General features: G+C 48.9%; 8 protein-coding genes across 8 annotated transcripts; 5 read left to right on the top strand and 3 right to left on the bottom strand.

Moving 5' to 3' along the window:
• Nucleotides 1-6,824: 6,824 nt before the first annotated feature.
• On the bottom strand, nt 6,825-7,247 carry J7337_008213 (uncharacterized protein; the record flags this gene model as incomplete). Its single annotated transcript, XM_044825836.1, has 2 exons — nt 6,825-7,139; nt 7,227-7,247. The coding sequence occupies 2 exons, from the start codon at nt 7,245-7,247 to the stop codon at nt 6,825-6,827; spliced, it is 336 nt and encodes a 111-aa protein (XP_044678753.1).
• Nucleotides 7,248-8,689: 1,442 nt separating this feature from the next.
• On the top strand, nt 8,690-9,139 carry J7337_008212 (uncharacterized protein; the record flags this gene model as incomplete). The annotated part of the gene is made up of 2 exons (XM_044825835.1): nt 8,690-8,831; nt 8,886-9,139. The coding sequence occupies 2 exons, from the start codon at nt 8,690-8,692 to the stop codon at nt 9,137-9,139; spliced, it is 396 nt and encodes a 131-aa protein (XP_044678752.1).
• A 31-nt stretch (nt 9,140-9,170) lies between these two features.
• On the top strand, nt 9,171-9,904 carry J7337_008211 (uncharacterized protein; the record flags this gene model as incomplete). The annotated part of the gene is given in 2 exon segments (XM_044825834.1): nt 9,171-9,583; nt 9,595-9,904. The coding sequence occupies 2 exon segments, from the start codon at nt 9,171-9,173 to the stop codon at nt 9,902-9,904; spliced, it is 723 nt and encodes a 240-aa protein (XP_044678751.1).
• A 2,359-nt stretch (nt 9,905-12,263) lies between these two features.
• J7337_008210 (uncharacterized protein) lies at nt 12,264-14,150 on the top strand (the record flags this gene model as incomplete). The annotated part of the gene is made up of 3 exons (XM_044825833.1): nt 12,264-12,767; nt 12,825-13,849; nt 13,904-14,150. 3 exons carry the CDS (start codon nt 12,264-12,266, stop codon nt 14,148-14,150), a joined length of 1,776 nt encoding a protein of 591 aa, XP_044678750.1.
• An 875-nt stretch (nt 14,151-15,025) lies between these two features.
• J7337_008209 (uncharacterized protein) lies at nt 15,026-15,872 on the top strand (the record flags this gene model as incomplete). The annotated part of the gene is made up of 2 exons (XM_044825832.1): nt 15,026-15,098; nt 15,148-15,872. 2 exons carry the CDS (start codon nt 15,026-15,028, stop codon nt 15,870-15,872), a joined length of 798 nt encoding a protein of 265 aa, XP_044678749.1.
• A 787-nt stretch (nt 15,873-16,659) lies between these two features.
• J7337_008208 (uncharacterized protein) lies at nt 16,660-18,071 on the top strand (the record flags this gene model as incomplete). The annotated part of the gene is made up of 2 exons (XM_044825831.1): nt 16,660-17,113; nt 17,161-18,071. 2 exons carry the CDS (start codon nt 16,660-16,662, stop codon nt 18,069-18,071), a joined length of 1,365 nt encoding a protein of 454 aa, XP_044678748.1.
• A 305-nt stretch (nt 18,072-18,376) lies between these two features.
• J7337_008207 (uncharacterized protein) lies at nt 18,377-19,474 on the bottom strand (the record flags this gene model as incomplete). Its single annotated transcript, XM_044825830.1, has 1 exon — nt 18,377-19,474. The coding sequence occupies one exon, from the start codon at nt 19,472-19,474 to the stop codon at nt 18,377-18,379; it is 1,098 nt and encodes a 365-aa protein (XP_044678747.1).
• Nucleotides 19,475-20,601: 1,127 nt separating this feature from the next.
• On the bottom strand, nt 20,602-22,342 carry J7337_008206 (uncharacterized protein; the record flags this gene model as incomplete). The annotated part of the gene is made up of 3 exons (XM_044825829.1): nt 20,602-21,322; nt 21,370-21,969; nt 22,023-22,342. The coding sequence occupies 3 exons, from the start codon at nt 22,340-22,342 to the stop codon at nt 20,602-20,604; spliced, it is 1,641 nt and encodes a 546-aa protein (XP_044678746.1).
• Between the last annotated feature and the right edge of the window lie 29 nt (nt 22,343-22,371).

Genomic DNA, 22,371 nt, shown 5'->3' with positions numbered 1-22,371 from the left:
CCATCAGACAGGTGTATCAAAGGAAACTTTTTGCTTCGGATTTAACCAGTTGGGATATCAGTCTTGTCAATAGCACCTGAAAAAGGCAGCAGGCCGATGCCTATTTAGGTTGAATACTTGTTCTCCCTCACAACCTTGCCAATATGATATATGCAGCTCCGTGAGCCAGATTTCGGATATCTATGCTTGCGAGTAAAGGTGATGCCGGCGACGAAAGCGAAGGGGGGATGGAAATTTCTCATGGAATGCCCGACACAGCTCGTAATGTTTGCAAACTATTTGCGTACGTATTGTTTACCAGCCTTTACCATTCCTCTTCGCAAGCTGAAAATCCTGGCATTTTCTTCACTGGCTCGGATGCCTCTCCCCCCTGTTTCTCATTTACTAGAAATATGTCCTCTCCGTTCATCCTGTTCAAGGCTTCTCGTTCTTTATCCCTCCCCATATTGCCACCTGGAGTGCCGACGCTGAAGAGTTGGGTCCAGGCTTTCGGCAGCAACCATATATTATCATATTGGTAGCCATATATTATTTGATGCCAGATGTAGCGAACAAGGTATAGATTCTTGTCCAAGTATGGGCAGATGTGAAGATCGCGAGTCGCCCTGTGCTATATCAGTAAGGACCCCAAAGATAGGTCAAGTCAATGAATGCTGACGTATAAAAAAGTCCCACAAGACCTCTCAAGGAGCCCGCGATAACAGTTCTCTTCGTATCCCCAGAGACGTACGGCTCTTCTCTGGCTTCAGGCATGGATCTGATGCTGTGTATGCGAGACATTGGCGTTTCAAGAAGCAAGCCCTTTCCGTACCGGTCTTCTGCACATATATTTCGGTCCAAGAACATCGCAGGTTCCGGGGGCCTGAAGTTTAATAAGGTGCTCTTTTAGAGCCAGTCAGAATCAGCCAACTTTATAAAAACCCCATTTATAAGAGTGTCGATACATATAACACGAGAAACCCCGATATATAGATATATATAGTATTGGCTAGAGTAAGCCCCCTGTCAAACTCTCATCTGGCCCCTTGACTTTTCTGTCGCTAATACTGTATACACAGAAGGGTTTGGCCTCCTGGCTTTAGAACCTAGTGACAAGGAGTGCATTACTCTGGCCGGTTCCTGGGGGTACTAGGAACACTCGCATACTCAAAGGCCAAGCTACATTTTGGAAAATCCCTTCATCACCGGATCAAAGTGGTCTGTAAGGGTGTCCTGAGTGAAATCCTCAACCTGCAGAATACCATCATGTATATCCAAGCGAGCCCAAATTTATATATCAACTTGAGGGAGATTCACTCACTGGGCATGCGATAACAGTACGCCAAAATTGGCATGCCTTGCCAGGAGAGTCGCCAAGCTTTTCAAAATCTCAGCTGAGGAAATAACGAGTCAGTGTGAAGTCAGAGATCACAATGGTTTCATTCCAGCCGCGATGTTGATGAGTGGGGATGGTCTCCGGTCTTAGGCTACCACTCCTACAATGCGGACGAGGACCGTTGCGCGCATTTAAGTCCCCAGATCGGCCCCCAGATACCTGGAACCTTTGCCATTGAGTTATCACCATGACTCTCATACGAGGTCAAGCAGATGGACGAAGCGTTAGGGCCTCGCTGGCCTTTTCGCGAAGCGATCAGAGTCGCAAGAGCATTCCTTCGTGTATTCTCAACACAAATCATCGGTAGCCAGAGGCAAAGGCGACTATAGACGTCTTGCTGTATTCCGCAGGAGCAGTACCGGTCTATTCTCTGGACATTTGCCAGAGGGCTCTGGATTACCTCTCCTCGCGGTCGCAATACCGAAGGCTCCACCCCGAAACTATCGACACTTCTAGCATGAAGCCAATGTTCCCTATCGGAGATCGGGATCATAAACATATGCTGCAGATACTAGGATCAAGGACGTTGATCCGGAGGAATCATCCAGATGTTCTCGACTGGACAGAAACCATCCCCGATTTCAGTGCCGATTCTGTAAGCGGAACCGTCACTGGTTAACTGAGGAATGCCAGGCAGAAAGGAATAATATAAAAGTTTATCGCCCAGGAGCACAGCATGACCAAGGCATAATGCCCATTGGTCCGCCCTGTTAGTTGTGTGAACTCGACCCGACGAAAACACGATGAATGCCTGCACCAGGCTCAATGGTTTAGAAAACCAAATACGATGCAGACCTACCTCGACTTTATATATATTGGCTGCCGCCCATGCGAAGCAACAAGATCGTGGCAGCTGTTGGCAGCTGCCAAAGGATGCCTCTCTGATACCGAAACTTTCAAGGATATTGTGCGAAGACTTCAAGATCATACATTGTTAAAGTCCAAAAGGGCATCCGACAACCGCAGCAAAGGTTGTCCCAGTGCCCCTTTGACGCTGTGCCGTAACAGCACACCTGACCTCCGCATCTTTCCAGAGCCCCGGACTTTGAAAAAGGAGAGAAGGGAGCTAAAGCTCTTGCAATGCTCTGGCTTTCTTTGTACCCTCCCATGTAAGCAATTCCACACTCCTACTATGAGGAAACAGTGTTGATAACTGAGAAACAGATGCCGGTGACAACCTCAAAACTCTTCTCCTCCATCACCAATATGCTCTCATTGCACCACCTTGGGCACTCGGAATGATGACGCCACGCAAGCGAGGTAGGAAACACGCGATGCAGTCTGTTCTTTTAAATTAACATATTTAAGGTCGCCCACCTGGCTCAGGTGTGGGAAAGCGGAAAGCCCAGGAACAGCTTTCTGACACAATGAGTGCGAAGAAGGCGAGGAGGTATCACACCAAGCTATCGGAGGAAAGGGCAATGAGGAACAGAAACGTGGATGCCTATCGCAAATCCATATCTCATCAACAGAGGGATTTTGACAAGCTGCAGACAACCGAGGCATATCAGAATGCTCACCAATCGGAGAAGGATAAGATGCTGAACGATCACCGCCGGCACATGGAAAAAGTTGGCCATAATTAGTGAGTGTTTGCGATCACATCGCTGCTTGACGTCTACCTAATCTGTCTCAGTCACGATGAGGGAGACACCCAGACCAACAGGGTGATGGAGTAACGGGAGAAGGAGGCAACTTCGGGCTCAACATATCCTCCACCAACGACAGAGATTCGGGTTTGGAGGCTGATGATGAATGGCAAGATATTAGGTCAAAATATGAGAAGATGGAAGACCATTTTGCGTATGCGCCGGCGGCCACTTCACTCCAACACGTACGCCAGCACTTGACATCACAACTTGAAAGCCTCTTCTACAAATGCTTAGCCATTCGACATACCGTCGGGAACTGCGACAAGCACAGCATGTGCCTCCTAAGGATGAGGAAGTTGGCGAGATACTTGTCCGCTCACAGGTGAGCCTACTTCAACTTAACACCGCGCCCTTTCCATACTGTCCTCCACTTTGGCGCTCGCAATGATGAGTGCCATCAAGGCGATACACGTGCTGATAACTACTAGATACAACCAGTCTCTATCACTTGAAGGATCCAACCTCTTCCCCATTCGAGAGATGACAACATGTTCATTTGCGCCTCATCAATCCACAGTATGCAGAATGCATCTCGTGGTGTCCTTGGCACGAAGAAGAAAATGAACTACAACAGCCCAAAGGACTTAAAGATCCAGGGACTCGAGAGCCTGTACCAGAAATAGACATCTCGGTATGTCAATCACTTTAAATAAATGGGGCTCAATATTGACAATCATAGCAACGCGACTTTGTTTCATCGGAAATGGTCTCCTAAACACGGGGTTCGACTATGGCCCGATGGCCGTCGACGCAGCAGATGGCAACCGGTGAACTGGGCACCAAGTTCGGCCACAATGGTTCATGAGATATGCTTAGGGGGCAGCACTCAATTTGGTTCCAAAGAGGCCACAGCATTCGACAAATTGGGTGATGGAGAATTCATCAGTCTTCCGGGTCCCTCCTGGCTCTGGACTCGTGAAAGTCTCAACAGCGTTGAGCAATCTGGAAAGGAAATGAAGGGCAAAAGCAAGGATCTTGAGGCATTATTCTCTATACTTATGGGGAAGATGACAACACTTCGCCTGTGTCGAATCAGGAAGATGCCTTGGGATCGACGACATATTCGCTATCTCATCCGCAGATAGGATTTATCTTCTCTATCCTTCAAACCTGGCGTCATAGGTGTAGACTCTCGGCCAGGAGAAGATAATGATTAGGTAAAGCCATCATAAGCCTGCCTAAGTTTATCCTAAGCTTAGGGAGTATTACCCTAAATTCCCCTAAGTTATCCTAAACTTATTCAACGTTATCCTAAGCCTTGAGTCATCATATTCACAGCTTGGCCCAGATTCTCGCATACTCAACATTCCTTGCTTAAAGTATATTGACTACGTTTACGTGTATGGCTACTACAAGCGGATCTTCATACAATGGTAATTGCTTATCCTTGCATCTTCAGTTCGGTCGCTGACTTGTCTTCCTCCAGCGCAATTATCTATGGTGTGTATCTACACCTGAGCATACCAAAAACCCTTATCACTACACGCACTGCACTTAGTCGCCCGGTACACACCGAGTCTGGAGCGCACATAGAATACAGAGTCCATCGCCCTAACGGGCGCCAGTGGGTTCGTGTTCCGGCCCTCGTTGAAGCGACTGCATACAGCGTCGAGTGGCAAGCAGTTGAAACACACCAAGGCCTCTTGTGGGTTCCTCTAGCTGGTTGGGGAGCGGTTTATCAAATACCTCCCACTACAGCACGGCCAATACCAGTCGAACAAGACCACGGAGTCGGCGTAGCAATCGATGTGCTCAGCGGCGAAGACGAGGCACAGGGGGACATAGATCAAACGCTCCTCTCAGAGCGTGACCAGAATCCTCATCGCCTCGCGGATTCACTAATATTTACAACTCAGCCGTGGGCTAACGAGGCTCTACCCGACACCAACCCTTTGGCACTGCGCGCGGAACTCGAGGAGGCCAAGCGAGGCCAGTCTCCTGGGGCGGATTCAACAGATTCAAGCATAACTTCCCTGCCTTCCTCTCCGCGATAGGTCACAGGAGGCGTCGATTGCTTTCCAATCCCAGAGCTGGGAATAAACACTCACATCTGGTATACAGCCTACAGCGACGTCCTGACTGCTTATCTTCAGAAGTATCCACAGTACCTTTCGCTTGAGCCTTGTAGAGCACAACACATCGAATCAAACACTCAGTCTATTCCTTCCTCTGGAAGCGGAGAGATCTCCCTTCCCGACAACATGACGAAGCATATCATCCGACTACGGGGGCCGGATGGCAGATACCGTGAGACAATTGAGGCTGGCCCCTCGCCAGGCCGGGAATACTCCTTATTCGACATGATGTTCGAAGAGCGATGGTCAATGGAAGCGCCGCCACGTTCACCGCAGAGTTCATAGACAGAGCAGGATGACTCCATTTCCTCCTCGACGTCGGTATACAAATTGAGTCAATATCGAGACTACGAAGTAAAGGGGATCAGCGTTCACTTCACTGGGGAACAGGCAGAAGCCCTCCGGCGCCCTCAACAATTCCAAGTTCCCAACGACAGCCAAGCCGAGGATTTTGTCGATGGATTGAGGAAATCAGCGGCGCCTATCGTGATCTTTCAAGTACTGCCAAGAGCTTCTATTGCAACAGGCTGCGTGACTAAATATGCCTTGAGGAACACAGCGGCTGAGAAGTTATTAAGACCATCGACAGACAACGACGGGAATGAGAATGTCTATGCGGTGGTAGTGGAAACATCTGCCACTGATTTGCATCCCGTTGTAATGGTACGACCAGAATCAGCCCCGACACAAACGGATGATGACAACGTGGACTCCATGCAACTTCAGACCATAATGAAGAAGCCATAAGGACATCAGGTTATCTGATCAGAGACCATGATCATTCTTGTCAACCTGGAGTTCACCAAGAAGGGTCTGTCGAATCAACTGACAGGCGAAGGCAAGAGCTATTCCATGAATAGGGTTATTCGCGGACACGAAGCGCTTCCTGCTCATGATATCTCGCATACATTTGGCCACTATAGTTTCCCGTCTCAAGAAGGTGACACATGCAAGCCTTGTTTCCTCAAGATACATGGTAGTCACCATTACGCCCTTCTTCATTTTCAGTTGGGCGGCCACCACAATTCCTAAATAATACAGGCTTCATCTTATCCCAGGCTCGATGCCCGCCACAGAGATGGTTTTCTCTATGAACTCACCTGTGGCTGGCAGAGGTTTCAACTGGCAACTTGGCTTCCTGGAGCCGTGATGGAAAACAGGAGTCCAGCCGTAGTTCTCGTTGAAAGAATGACCATCGATTCCTTCAAACATGCGAACGCAGAATTATCGGAAGTCAGGGTTCCCAAGTAGTTCATGGGTGTTCTCAAGGACTTGATACACGTCAGATTAATTGAAACGGTACAGCGCTCCATACATGGCATCCCACTGTGAGGCAGAGATCTCAGTAATGGAAACCCTAAGTTTATCCTAAACTTACCTCAGTTATCCTAAGATTAGCCAAGTTATCCTAAATTTACCTAAGTTATCATAAACTTATCACTGTAGTCTTTTACTTTCTAGCCCTCAAAAAGAAAGTCTTGAACTCTCCTCCACATCTTGCCGTATCAATGTTCAAGATAAAAGCGGCCTACGAGATGACAAATGAGGCAAATTATAGCAATTGAAACAGCTCAACTTCAAGCAAGAGAGTAATATTGCACTAATTTTATATTCGGAATGACCTCAATACCCCTCATCGACGTTGAGCCGAAGCTGACGTTGGTCTCCTCGCGGGAGCATAAGTTGGTGCTCAAGGGACAATGGGAATATACAGGGGGGATCCTAGATACTGCAGATCCTCCCTGTTGATGTAACCGTCTCCCAGCACTCGTTTCCTTGATATAAGTGCTGCCTGGTGAGAAGAATACACGTCTCATCGAGCTGGGGAAGATGGTCCATCATGTCGACGACCAGAGACTTGATGAAATTGATCTGCGAAGCCCCGTAGTCGTTAAGGAAGATGTCGTTGATGTTCTCGTACTCTTCGTCTCGATAGATAACGGTGCGACCAGATCCCGACCAGATAGAGAATGCAAAGCATCGGAGATGGCGCAGGTCAGATTCCTCCATCCGCGCAAGAGTGAGTATAGCATTATCCTGCAAAGTTTCAGTTATGAGTATCGATCTTGACTTTCAAAGGATCCATCCAGGGGTTTGGGTTACCTACAAGATGATATAGCCCACCTTGGTCGCTGAGTACTCCATTCTGGACAACGCTGTTATGCTTGATTCTGTTGACAAGAACCAACTTCTGCAAGAAGCAGAAGACATAACGACAGCTGTCGGACACCTCGATTCTAGGTATGAGATGCCCGTTAATGAAACTTCGCCCTTTATTACCAGCGTATAAAGCTGGTATCTGGCTCCGAGTTTCAGAAAGAGAGGCCAAGAAGTTGACGATGCCAGGGTAGTGATCGAAGTCGACACATCGAGCTTGCGAGGGACCACACATCTTCATGAGGGTTAATAGAAGCCCCTTGCGCCCAAATCGTGGCCACCACCAATGAGGCGGACGCCGCGGAGGTTTATCTCTACCAAGTCTGCCTCAACAACTGAGCCAGGTCTGCGTACTTCGATCGGGAATTGCCATTGGCCTTGAACTCGATAGATATCCCAACGAGCCCTGTGAGTTCTTTGATGGCTTGTGCGATTCGTGGGAGTTAGCGGACGTCATCGAAGCCCTGCCGATGGTCGCGAGCAGTTCGGAGGTCAAGGACTGGTACAGCTTCAACTTGAATTTCAAGGAGCCTGCGAGCGTTAGAAGATTTTAATGTTGCTGAAGTTTGACTTTTAAGCATACTTAATCGCTGACCTGGGGAGAAACACACGAGGATGTTCCTGTTGATCAAAGAGCTTCCCGAGTCTCTCGGCGACATGAGACATGGGACATGGGACATGGTGCCACACAGGCAAAAGGTCTGGAAGAATTCATTCCCATAAATTATCTAAGGGAGGAGTTCACTTGGGCGAGGTTCTTCTTGAGATCCTGTCTTTCGAGCGTGTTTGCCATGGGTCTTGCCGGCAAAAGGTGCAGAAAGTTCTCCCTTTCGTTGATACTCTCATCGTAAGATCGGTTTCAGGGAAATAAAACACAGATGAGACGACAGAGACAGAAAGAAGCGTTCGGTCGTAAAGATAATCGCTCGCTGAGGTTCAAAGTCTGCGGAGGTTGACGATGATGTGTGCTGGATGAAGGAGAGAAAGAATATCAAATGGGAGGCTCTAAGTGGATAAACAGCTCCCTAAGGCAACTAAGACAACTGGAAAATAAGCCAAAAGGAAGCGAATAAATTTGAATAAATACCTTAGATAGTGGTAAAGAATGCTGGCCAGTGGCAGTGAAATGACAGTGAATCAGCGACCCAAGGTGTACACATTACCTTACGCTACGCATTCTGACTTCTACCTTAGTTATTTCTCTCTCCCATTAAATGTTTCTCTCCCCTTAAATCTTTCTCTCTCCCACGCATCTTTACCCAAGAAACTTCCACATCCGCAACATTATTGAACATTATTATCGCAGTAGTTTCTATTACTAACACCCAACGCATACACCCAACAGCATCAACCTCTCAGTGAACAAACAGTAAGTATTACTATCTCCATCTTCTCTTGAATCCGTCACTCACAGAGAGAACAAGTTCGGAATGAAGTACAAACTCCTGAAGGCCGAGGTGTACAAGCCACAGGATGGATCCCCTGGCAACGACGAGGAGGCCATCCTCAAGAAGCTCCTTACACTCGAGGTCGCCGATGTCAAAAGTCTCTCTAAAATGCCCGACTTCAAAAGTCTCTGCAAGAGCTGAATCAAGAATAAACAACCTTACCTCGAACCTGATTAAGTGATTCTGAGTCACCTCGAGATGATGCTCTGCGCGCAATCTGAGAATCCGTATCAGGTTGTCTACAGTCCAGCTTTCCGCTGCAACTCGACCAAGTACCTTGGTGTGACCTTCAAAGTCTGCGATAAAGACAAGCTCCCCCATGAGCCTGGCTTTTGGCTCAATGATATCAACAACCTCGCGATGGATGACGCCCCGTCTGATATTGAGGCCAGCGAGACAAGTGAGACCGAGTCTCTCCAGAAAAACGACTGAGACAGTGATAGTGACAGTGTCGACGAGGATGATGACGGCGATTCTGGAACTTTGGCACCCTGTTGAAGGACTCGAAGACCTTGGACACCGCTGGAAGCGGTTCTCGTCGACTGTTCTCCACAATGCTGTGCTCTGGGGCGACTACGCCCAACAGCCGTATCTTGCAATCATGAGCGCCCAGGCCGAGGCTTACTTCCCTGACATCCTCCACCTATACAGTCACTTGGTTCCACAAGACCTCATCAACTACGACCAGGACATCAATGCTGGCTCAGAAGAGAGTGGAGAGGATGCTGAATTTGTCAATGACGGGAGCCCTGGAGTCCGCTCGTTGGACATGGACATGGGCTCCAGCGACGATGGCAGTGACGACGAGTCTGTCTGCTTGTCGGTCATTGAGGTTATGAACATTGATTCCAGCCTAGATGACAGTAACTATGAGCCGTGAGCTCTAGGCTAGTAGATCATCAGTTTCCATGGGCGAGGCACACAACAAGCATCCTTGACAAGCTCCCTTTACTCGAGGTCGCCGATGTCCAACGTCTCTCTCAGATGCCCGACTTCAGAAGTCTCTGCAAACGCCGAATAAACCTGATGTGGCGTTCTCCCAAAGAGGGCGAAACGGAGTACTGCCCTTGGGTCGGCAACCGCACTATGGAGGCTGCCCAGCAGCATATCATCGCTTGGGCCACTTCCGCTCTCAAGGCGGTGCATGCCTGTCAACGCATGCGCGATATGTTCGAGGATGGGGTCAACTCCAACTGAGCCGAGGAGATGGCAGATGGGAGGATGGCAACTGAGTGATGAACTAAACTGCCAGTGGGATTGATTCTCAGGTCGACCAATACCAGAGTTGTTGGTCATAACTGCACTTACAATACACATGACATACCGCCAAATGGAATCAATCCGTATCAACAAGTGACCATTATTTTAATTCGTTTCGTATCAAACCCTCCCAAACGGCGGCCATCAGGCAAAGTCCCTTTCAGTACTTGGGCGACGCCCACCAGCCGCAATCTCAACATCTCCAACGAGAGCCGGCTCAAGTGCTGGCCATAACACTGATAACACTGATATAAGCACCAAGACGCCCTGGGAGTTAGGAAGCCCGACTTTGACCAGATGCCGATTTACTGGTCTAAATACCTTCTGAAATATACTAAACTTACCTAAGGCTTTTCATCACTTAGGATAGAGATCCTAAGTTTAGGTAAACTACTTTCAGTTTTACCGCGTCGTAAGGGTATTGCATCGCTTTGACACGATGAAGAACTACCAAAAGCCCAAAGAACATGGTTGAACATTTCGCTACGTTGAACTATAGGTTAAGCCAAGACGTTACGGATGTTTCAAGATGGGAGTAGAATTGAGAGAGTAATCACGTGCAAGTTCATGCAAATAGAACAAGGGTCCTGGATGATTCCAAAACATCCATGCATATCAGATCGAGCGCACCGCGCTACGCCGCAGATGCTTACGTCCGACCTGAGCTCCGAACCTGCTAACTTTTAGCTGGATTGTTACACAGCTTAAACGTGTGATTGGCTACAATCGTGCAATTGTTTTTTAAGTATTTTCGCATCCAGAGACCTGTTTCTGGCCGCCGTTGAGATACAAAAATATGTTGGAAATTTCAGCGATTGATAACTGGACTTGACCCATTGGGACGAATAATCGCCATTGATTGGTCGAGAGTGATATGAGTGCGCCGTGTGGCAAACTCCGAATCTTGGTCTAAATCCGGGGGCGGGGAGAATTTCGACAGGACCGCGTGGTTGTGGCTCGGGGATAAGGCAACGGCTGCAGCAGAGTCAGAGAAAGTTAACTATGAGGTCATGAGGCTTGTCAGTTGAAGCATAACCAAGGTCATGGCCTCGAGTCAATTCTACATTGTAGTTGAGACAGACAGCACGGTCAGCCATTACAGCAAGTAGACGGCTTTTGTCGTAATCGGGGGAGCATAATGCCGTCCGTTCAGGAGGAATCGCCACTGCCTAACAAGACAAGGCCGGGAAAGGGGGAGAACACTCGAGAGACTCGTGCACAACGTCGAAGGGCGTGCATGTCAACTAATAATATCTGCCGAAAACGTCCGGGTATAAGTCGCTAGGTCGGTCACAGGCAGCATGCCAATGGATGAAAGCTCATGGCCAAACGGCTTTTTTATTGTGAGTCAGAGCCTCAGACGATAGGAAAGAGAGAAGAGACAGACGGACAATAACATACTCATGGCTCGTTTTGGCATGGCCTAGACGGGCCTTTTGTTTCGTCCTCTCTGTTGTACATAAGATATCCAGATTCCATGGGTCCCGAGGACCGGTAGCCCCGGCTGACAAATGCAACTTTGACGCTATTCGCACTGTCGAGAGTTCACGTTCCTGTACCCAGCCTCTCTCGGAAACTCGCTGACCCCCACCCAGAATGGTTCCTGTTCAGGGTCTAGTGAGCTGATGGAAGAATGAACTAGAAGGAATCTTTGTGACTCAGGCAGCAAATTTTCTAGTTGGACGCTCCGCATTGGACCCTTGCTTGGCCTTGTCTGCTTGTGCTTGGCCTTTGCTTGCCCTGCTAGGCTCTGGGTACGCGTAGATACAGTACCTACAGTGCGATTTAACTCCAACGCCCGCTCAGCTGCCCCCGCTCTACCTACTACTGCAGCCATCCATCTCACTCGATTTCCCTTCCTCGCCCATTCTTGGCTCCGCCTGACACCAGAAACCACCGATTTCATCATCAATCTTACATACTGTTACCTTACATACCATAGTAGCTTCAGTTTCTATCCTGTCCTTTGCGGCCTGAATCCGAAAACCTCGTTCTTCTTATTATTCAACTTTGCCTCACTTCTCACTGCCGCTTGACAATTAGTTTTATGCCAGTATCATAACCCAGCCAGCAGAAGCCCGCCCCGCTCGTCTAGGTCCCCGACGTCGCCGTTACACAGGCTTCAGGCACAGACAGGCAGCCTCTGGTCTGGCTCTTTGTCCCCTCCTGCGTGAGCCTGGACTGGCAGAGAGCTTGAATCTATAATCAGCCCGCGCGGCATCAGTTTCGTCTGCTTCGATTTCAAATCGTTTCTCACCGTTACGCATCTTTTCGATCGCCCGTTTCATATTTCGCGATGGCTTCTACCGGTACTGGAGGCACTTTGCCACCCAACTTTCTCCTGACCCCGCAACAGCAGAACCTGCTCTTTGCTGCTCTCAACTCCAACAAGCAGCAGCTCTCTGGTTCTTCCGCGGACAATTCTCTGACAGTTTCTCCCACGACGTTCCGCAATTCTGCTGGCCAGCAAAAGTCCGTCACCGCTACAGGTTACCAGGAGAGTCCCTTCCTCGACAACTACGACTATGACTTTGGCGATTCTGGCTTCGACTTCTCCTTCGCCAGCGAGGACCAGCCTTCCATGATTGGAGATCTTCCCGCTGCTTCCACGGAGCCCAACAACAACTCTGGTTCTGTCGCTCTGTCCGATTCCCCAGAGACTGATACCCCAGAGAAGCGCAGCTACCCCGACGACGAGGATGATGAAGATAGCCCTGGTGGAGATCACAAGCGCCGTGAGAGTACCGACAAGGTCCCTAAGAAGCCCGGTCGTAAGCCTCTTACATCCGAGCCCAGCTCCGTACGTCTTATCAATTGATTACATATAAAGCCTATCACTTACTAATCCATATAATAGAAGCGCAAGGCTCAAAACCGGGCTGCCCAGCGTGCTTTCAGAGAACGCAAGGAGAAGCACTTGAAGGATCTTGAGACAAAGGTTGAAGAGCTAGAGAAGGCTTCACAGGCCGCCAACCATGAGAATGGCATGCTTCGAGCTCAGGTTGAGCGCATGACAGCTGAACTCAACCAGTATAAGCAAAAGGTCACAGTGATGTCAGCTACCAAGTCACTGCCAAGGGACAAGGTTCCTTTCGGCAGCGCTGCCGTCAGCAACCTTGGTGATGTTAACTTCCAGTTCGAGTTTCCCAAGTTTGGCATGCTTCCAGGGCCGCCTGTCAGTAAGACTGGCTCATCGCCTACAAGCCCGGATCAGCAAAAGATCACATACCCAAGCCCAACTGCCAACAGCGTCAACCACAGCGCGCAAACCGCACAACAATTCAAGGATGACTTGGCCAAGTTCTCGGGTGTCTTCAGCCCTTCCATGGCAAGCTCTGCTACCAACCCCTCTCGTGCGAGCGTCGACTCCGCAAACTACAGCGTCAATGGCGCTTCCAGCTCCCCATCTGCTTCATCCCATTCAAACACTGGCCCCAGCTCTTCTTGCGGAACATCGCCCGAGCCTTTCAACCAGTCTCCCATGGGCTTCAAGCCTGTTGATACGATGACTACCATTGGCGAGGAGCAGACACATCAGAACAACAACAATAACAGTCCCAGTCAGTTCGGCAACATCGATCTCAATAGCACCAACTTTGACTGGCTGTCACAACAGAACGGTGGACAGTTTGACCCACAGCTCTTTGGTGATTATCGTGAACCTCAAGAAAGCGTCTTGGCAAACCCATCTTTCGACGACTTCTTCAACGATGCTCTTGATAGCGATTTCTTTACTCCTTACAACATGGCTCCTAACAGCCCCAGCACGCATCTCAATGGCCAGGTCAAGAAGCCATCGAACCTGATTGATCAGATTGATGCTCAAAAGGAGTCCGATGACGAACCTCTTAAGAAGCAGAACATGAACTGCAATCAACTGTGGTATGTATTAACTTTTGGGAACAGGAAATATCTTTCTCTAACACATTTCTACAGGGAGAAACTTCAAGCTTGCCCCAAGGCACAGAATGGTGAATTCGACCTGGACGGCCTCTGCTCCGAACTTACCAAGAAGGCCAAGTGCTCTGGCACTGGTCCTGTGGTTGCTGAGACCGACTTTGACACCATTCTGCAAAAGTATATGGGCAAAGACGTCTCCAGTAGTTGTGTCGCCCAACAGTTGGGTGTGGAAATAAAGTCGAGTGACCCAAACCAAGATAAGCATATTGGTCTGCCAATTTGAGACCAGGTTTATTATGAACAAAGATTCGGCTGTACACTACAAACATCGGCGGCATACCCAGCACACAGCTACAATGATTAAGGCGTTTACAACAGACAGGATGGGATCAGAAAACCAAGGGATTCCGGCGCTTGATTTACCTCTGTCAACGGAATTGGATGCATGGAAAGGAGAAAGGATGATCTATGGTATGATTATATAGCATGCCATGAAATCTTCGACCTGTTAACTCAGCTTGAAATTTCTTTGGGGACTTACTTATGCTTTGCTTTTGGAGGGACATTTTTTTGCTGCTATGAATAATTATGACTTATTTCTGGTTTCACCTGTCAAGGGCTCAACAGGGGATATATGATCACTGTGACTTGGCAACACACATGCTGATCAGATATGGACATCAAAGGAACTATTCAACTTTCATTACTATGTATGCAAAGAATGACCAGTGTATTGGGGGCGATTTTGTGATACGAATATTAGCATTCAACGATAAATTGCACACTACAACAGTAACTTTGAGCTAATCTGAAATGTCCAGACCCTGCATACGCCAGTAAATTGAGATCTAAAAATATTCAGCCGTAAGTAGAAGATCGCCGTGACATCATTTCTGAGTCCATCGTTGACCGAAAGCTGTTGTGATTTTTATCATGACAACCATTCTTAGTCATCAAGTGGAGCCAGGTGATCGCGACAAGGAAGCTTTAGCCAGACCAAACCATCTTGAACAAGTCGTACTCAGCTTACAACAACTTCTCGCATATCCAGTAGCGATTAATTATTTCTTGCTTTTGGCCTTCAACAGGGACTCAGGAAAAATATATTGACAGTCTCGATTTGAACCTCGTACAAGTACCAATCTCCGATACTTGACAATGCCAAAAGAGAAGAATTACAACCCTGTGCAGGCTCAGCGCAAAGCTGACAAGGCGAAGGCTCTCAAGAAAGGTAAGACGAATTCTGACGATTGCATTTGACCTACTAATCGGAATCATAGGCAAGCATGAACGACAAGAACGCTTGAACGAGAAGCTATCGCGAAAGAATCCCGAGCGCATTCAAAAACAGATCGACGACCTCAAGAAAATCACATCAAGCGGCGGCAAGCTTACTCGTCACGAGGAACAAACATTAGAAGGACTTGAAAAGGAAATAAAAGCAGTGAAGAAGGCCAGAGAAGCACTTGGCGACAAAGCGCCAACATTTAGTCGAGGATGGAACAGAGATCACGACTCAGGATCTAGGGTATTAGGGAAGAGGCGCAGAGGTTCAAATGATGCTACAACAAGCGACGAAGAAGTCCCCGACGACGTCAAGAGTATTCCTATGCCTCGAGATACACCGCCACCGATTCCTAAAGACGTCATGGACAAATGGTATGCCGAACGACGAGCAAGGAGAGAGGCAGAGAACCCTAGGCCGGACGCCGAGGACAAACAAAAGAGGGAAGCGCCAGTCGTCGAAGCAAAAACAGTATATGAAGCCAAGCCTGTGGTGCGCGATCTCAGAAAAGAGGCAGTTTCGGCATTTGTGCCTACGGCAGTCAAGATGAAGATGAACAAGGGCCAGGGTCAAGGAGGGTTAATAGAGCCGGAGGAAGCAGATCGACTTGAACAAGAGGGCTATCTCAAGACGGCGGGTCGCAGCTCGGAAGCACGACCCGATCAAGGCCAATCATCACGGCATGTGACCATGGAGGATGTGGAAGACGAGGAGGCTTGATTCTGGAGAGGAGGTTAGTTCAGCCAGCTAAGTTATGGTGCCATTGATGCAATTGACAGATAGTAATGCATAATTCCCCGACCCAATTACTTCCCAAAAAGGATATAATTGGGCGAAGCCATTCAATCACGACTTTTCAAGCCTATCAGAAGAGCGATGTGACTCAGACCAACAGCGAGCTCGAGGGGTTCGAGGCCGGTTAAGATAGCGGCATAGGGATAAAGCTGGGGTAGAGAGGACCCATCTGACCACCCACAATTCAATGACGGAGGACCAAGTGCGTTGACCATCTTGACCGACAATGTCAATGTTTGCTCGTTTCCGAGGAGAAAAGATGGGCAAATTGGGCTGCATTAACAATGGGACTTGTCCTGAGATGGCGTCTACACATGCTTTGGGTTTAGACCCAACAGGTCTTGCAGGTCTCTCTCAGTTGATTTTACGACCGTATATATCCGTGTTAAGGGTGGAGCTATAGAACCTTGACGAACAAATGATGAGTTTTCATTACTCTCATGTCGACAAGAAACTCGACCACTACGGCAATTCAGGCCGCACTCCGAAAGCGGGCCTGGGCTTTTTCGACCCGGGGCCACGCCGAAATCCGATCATTCTTATATTTAAGCATGTCCGATCTTTTGTTTTCGCCCCCGAGTTGTCAACTACATGTTTGATATGCTACGACAATTGTAAAAGAAGGAAGAAAGAAAGAAAGAAAGAAAAGAAAAAGCGTGCTAGGTACTTGGGGACGGAAAGGAAACATTGCGATTTGTTCAGAGTCAAAACAATGGATTGTCACCAAGTCACATCTCGTGCCCTCTACGAGGACGACGAGATCAACGACCATGTCAACCAGCTCGACCAAGGAGACGCAACCAACGCCAAATCAGGAGCCGATCTAGAGAAGCAACCGACTGCAGCATCGACAGCGTCGTTCCAGGAAACGTATCCCGAGGGCGGCCTGGAGGCGTGGTCCGTGGTCGCTGGTTCGTGGTTCTCTCTATTCGCTTCGCTTGGACTAATGAACACCCTCGGCACGTTTCAGGCCTATGTTCTCGACAACCAACTCACAGATTACAGCGAGGGAACTGTTGGTTGGATCTTTTCCATCTACACCTTTCTCGCATTCTTCTGCGGTGTGTATATTGGTCCTGTGTTTGATAAGTATGGTCCGAGATGGCTTGTCATTGCCGGTGCTGTGTTCACCGTTGGCGGTATGATCTTTATGAGTTTTGCATCTGGTGAGTCCTCTTTGACATTGTTGGTTTTTATGTGCTGACTGTTGCAGAACTATGGCACTTTGTCGTTGCCTTTGGCCTCCTCTGTGGTTTTGGCTCATCACTACTCTTCACACCCTCGATCGCTGCTGTAGGCCACTTCTTCAAGGCTCGGCGTGGACTCGCTACTGGCGTTGCATCTACTGCTGGTGGAATTGGCGGTATCATCTACCCTTTCATGTTGACGAGGCTGATCGAAAAGATTGGTTACGGATGGGCCACTCGAGTCATTGCTCTCATCTGCCTATGCTGCAGTTTGATCGGTATCTGTCTTCTCAAATCTCGACTTCCACCCGCTAAGGACGCCACCGCCCACCCCAACTTTCTCATCTTCAAGAGTCTGCCTTTCCTCTTCACCACGATTGGCGTCTTCATGTTGGAGTTCTCCCTCTTCATTCCTCTGGGCTACATCTCGACATATGCGCTGCACAAGGGCTTTGGAAAGGAGTTTTCCTATAACCTCATTCCTATCCTCAACGCTGGTTCGGTCATCGGTCGACTTTTGCCTGGCTACTATGCCGATGTGATCGGTCCTTTTAACGTTAGCATCCTGGCTGTGATCCTTGCTATTGTGGCCTGCTTCTGCGTATGGCTACCTCTTGGCGGAACCACAGCTGGTGTCATTATCTTCACCGTGTTGTTCGGTTTCTCGTCAGGAACATCCATTGCTATTGCGCCTGTCTGTATCGGTCGACTGTGCAAGACGCAAGAGTATGGACGTTATTATGCTACGGCCTATACAATTGTGTCTTTTGCTTGTCTGATCGGTATTCCCATCGGTGGTAGCATTGTTCAGGCCAATGGTGGTGAATACTGGGGTCTTATCATCTTGACTGGTGCTGTTTATGTGGCATCCATGATCTCGCTGTTCTTGGCCAAGGTCACTCTCTTGGGCTGGCACAACTGGAAGGCTGCCCTTTGAACATTTATCGAGCACATCAACATTTAACGCAACCTAAACTCGAGACTGGAGGGCTGTAGTCTTTTATCGAGGACTGGACGCAAAATCATGACATCATTTAAAAGTATTGCTATTATCTTGGGAAAGGAGTTCTGGATACCAAAAGAGTTGAGGATGTCAATATCACTGCTGCAAGTCTTTGTACATAGATACCATAGTCCGTAGGGAAATATAATAGTTCATTGTTTTGTATGCTTATGCTCACCTCCTTGTTCAGAGCCTCCTATCTAGGTATTCCGCATTTATCTTGAACCCCAGGACATGGCCTACTTCTGTTTCTGTGCCTTGATATGCTCTCCATGAAGCTCTTGTACCGCAGGAATAATGAGCGATTCAATCTCAACATCTGGTTCTTGACTCGGCAGCTCCTCTGCTACAAGTGGCCTGCCCTCAGCTTCTCCCCAGCCGCCCTCTCTCGGCACACGCACCCAGTTATCTTCCCTCTTAGGACTCACAAACACAACCTCCCACTTGCGGGTGGATAGAAGGTTTCCGATAACGAGGTGATGCTGATATCGATCAAGACTGTAGCGAGCCTTACGCACAAGAAGTGCTGGGTCCGTCTCAAGCTTGAAAGACACAATCATACCCTCTGGTGCCCAACCATCCACGAGATTCTTGAGAAACTTGGGGACAGGGTCGAGATCGATGACGAGACGCTTTGAGCGTGGGACAGAAGGCGATGAGTCAAAGTTATCAAAGGTCTCTTCATCGTCTGGTCGTTTCTGCTCAACAGCGTTGGTTGACTGGATCTTGTGCTCGGCCATACGATCAGGAGGAACGAAAAAGTCCGACACGGCTGCGGCGAGGTAGAGAAGACCAGATGGGCCAAGAGGACGCATGAGTCGGGCAATTTCTCGCAGCTCATGGAGATAGTCGACAATAGTGACAAAGGGCAGTGTGAGAAGCATATTGTCATCCCTCGCCTTGCGATACTTTCTCAACACCTCCTGCATCTTATCCTGCACCTCGCTCCTCACACCAATTCTCCCACTCCCATCTTCAGTCAGAAAGTCCAAGAAGCAGTCTGTGGCATGCGAATAATGTCGCGAGTACGGCAGCAGACTGAACTGGCGATGGAGGAAGATGACGGCATATCCAGCTTCGAGGAAGTACTCGGCGCTCGTAGCACCACGAGTTCCAGCGCTGAAGTTGTCGATGTATCGAACAGTCTGCTTCTCAAGGGGGACGGTAGTGCCGCCCGATGTGACGAGGACGACACGACGGCCCGCAGCGGCGTGAGACGAGATGAAGCCAGCTGCGAGAGCAGTGTGGGCTGATAAATTGCGCGGAGGAGGGTTCTGAGCAAAGTATGTCTGCTCGGAGGCGAGGGCCTCAGCAGCGGTGTTGGCAGGTGTAGCCATTTTGTTTAGTGTTTGTGAAGTGAACGTAATCCAGACTGTGACCAATGATTTTGGTTAAAGTGAATGAATGAATGATTGAATGAAGCTCCGGGGCGGAGATGCGGAGGTCCGGGTCGGCGGGGGTTTGGTCTTTTGACACCCGGATCCGGATCCGGAGACTAAGGTAGTGAGACGGAGAAGGACTAATAGGGATGATAGTGAGATGGTGGTACAAGAAGTGAGAGAGGATGAGGAAGTGGAAATTGAGAGTTATTTATGTTTAGGTAGTTTCTGGTTCTGGTTCTGGTTCTTTAGTAAAATGCCCCATCGACTGTGACGGATACTACTTACGCATTTATCATCCCGGCGGGTTTTGAAGTTGTGAGTCTGCTCTGCCCTGTCAACACCTGAACCTTCTGTAGTGTTGGCGCTGTACATTAAAGTCACTCGGCTTATCTTTTGTAAGAAATAAATGGATTGCTATTACATGAATATGTCACCATTTCAATCATTTGCTGTCCAAGTTGGCAATGATTTCCTGACATGCTGTATTATACCTCGGTAACTAGCACTATCTCGGATCATATCATGTTCATTCCTATCCGTAAAACCTTCCGATGAAAGCGATACTCATTCTCAAGCAATCCGGTGCTGCCGTAAATGCTCAAGGGTTATTGTGGTTCCTTTACTCATCGCAAAGGCTCCATCATTGACACCCTATCACTCCCAGTTCATTTGAGCGAGAGCCGCGTAGTGAGGTGAGAGGCGGATCATAAGAGACACCTACCTCAGTGATCTCAATGTAAGATATAGAAAAATCTTCCTCATGCCTGCAAGAGTCCACTTGCAGCCTGAAGATCACAGCACAAGCTCTTACAGATACGAAATCCGGCAACAGATGCGTCTTGTAAGGGAAAATTGTCCTTCATAGTCATCTCATTCTTACACTCAACACATTTCGAGCGTCTAGAACATCTACGGGCTTAGTTGCAGAGATTTGTAAATGAAATTATTATGCGAGAAATACTACCGTTATGTGGGATATCAGACTATTAATCAATGCAAACATAAACAACCCTCCATCCTATGCCAATAAACAACCGCAAATGCGCCCAACACCATACTGTGCTTTCATCATCCATGAAACATCACTCCTCCTTATCCTTGTTCTCCTCATCCTCATCATCCTCAGCTCCCCAATCTCTCCATCCTTGACCCTGGAGCCAGCTGACTCCCTTTCGCCAGTTAGTCTCGCGGATCGCTTGAGCATCCTTCTCGTAGACAACACCAGTGACCATGAGTGCCAGCATGAAGACCCAGACATCACCGCCCTTCATGCTCTTCCACCAACGTCGCTTCACACCAACCTTCCAGAGGCTGTCGACGCTGGCGCGAGCGCTGTACAGGAACAGTCCACGGCCATTTCGTCGTTCAACGAATGCCCAGAGACCAGCGAAGAAACCACCAAGGAAGACACGCTGAGTAGCAAGAACGTGGCGTGGGAGCCATTGCTGGAAGAAGCAGATCGAAGCCCAGGCTGTGGAAAGCGCACCTGTTGCAAACGTAGACATGCGAAGAGCCTTGGTGATGATGCGTTGAAGGGTAGCCAGAGGGTTGTGGTACAGGCTGGAGAATCGGGGAATAACGGTTAGGGCAGAGAAGACTGCGACGAAGAAGCGAGCAAATGATGGGAAAGTCTGAAGCCAGAAAGTAAGATAGGTTCGGGCACAAGATGGGTCTCCAGGGTGCAAAGTGGCGCAGGAGAGAGATGTGATCAGAGGGTGAGCTCGAGATGTCAGTGGCGCAATTGCACTGAGGCTAGGAGGAAGAACCTCCTTGCCAGGGAAGAGAGTGGGAGAAACATAGGCACTATGAGGGTCAGTATAAAGTCTTTTTTCTCGGGATCATTAACTTACGGCCAGCTCAGGCGCGCCATTTGAGCCAAGCTATCAACGATCTCAGAAGTCTGAGGCCACTTAACGCTCGATGGCCAATCCTGCGGGCGCGGGTGCAAGTAAGCCGATGAGCTCTTGAAGATCAAATCTCCAAAAGGCTTGGGGAAGCAATCGCGATCAAAAACCGCAGCATGAAGAAGCTGCCCAAAAGCAAATGGCTGCAACATCCAGCTTCCGAACCACCAAGGCCTCTCCCTCTTGACGCCGTTCTTTCGGCCCCAGATGAGGCCATCAGCCTCACAGAAGTTGTAGGCAAACTCCAAAGCACGGAAGATTGTGTAAATGGCGATAGTGACGCGCATCTTTTGTGCTGGGTAAATGCCAAGAGCCAGGCCAGCGAATGAAGCACCAATGGCGGGTGCAGAGGGAGATGTCAACATCGCTGCAGTTCGGGGATTGCGCGCGCGGAAAGGCTCGACTTGAGGGTCGAGGAGATGCACACGCAGTCGAGTGAAGAAACGGAAGAGGATTCTGTAAAGGAGAAGAATGGTGGAAAGCGAAATAGACAGTCTCAGGGCAGGAGATTTGTAGAATGGCTTCTTTTTGCCGCCAGTACTGGGTCTACCGAATCATTAGCCATTTGCAAATACCTTATCAATGAGCTAGCTACTCACTCTTCTTTACCCATCCTCTTCGCGACAATATCCCATCCCTTCATGCCGAGGAAAGTCATCACAAAGACCCTGAGCGCATGTCGCACTGTTCTCGCATTATAATCATCACCACCTTTTGGCGGTTGCAGCGCCTTTTCAACACGGTTTGGTGTTGGTGTTGCGCGACGCAGCACGCGGGATCGAGAAAGGATGTACTTGTGCAGGCTTGCATATTCGCGGGCTGAGATGGTGTAGCGCAACGTGTTTCGAAGAACAGGGTCGTTGACAGATCTTGAAGATCGCGAGCTCGAGGCGTCGCCTGAAGAGATGGAGGATTCCATTGTGGTTAAGGAGCGGATGTTGTTGTTGT

The sequence above is a fragment of the Fusarium musae genome, chromosome 6 (assembly GCF_019915245.1).
Source record: "Fusarium musae strain F31 chromosome 6, whole genome shotgun sequence".
Classification (NCBI taxonomy): domain Eukaryota; kingdom Fungi; phylum Ascomycota; class Sordariomycetes; order Hypocreales; family Nectriaceae; genus Fusarium; species Fusarium musae.
The sequence above is the reverse complement of the archived record's forward strand: the minus strand, read 5'-3'. Positions and strand labels throughout refer to the sequence as shown.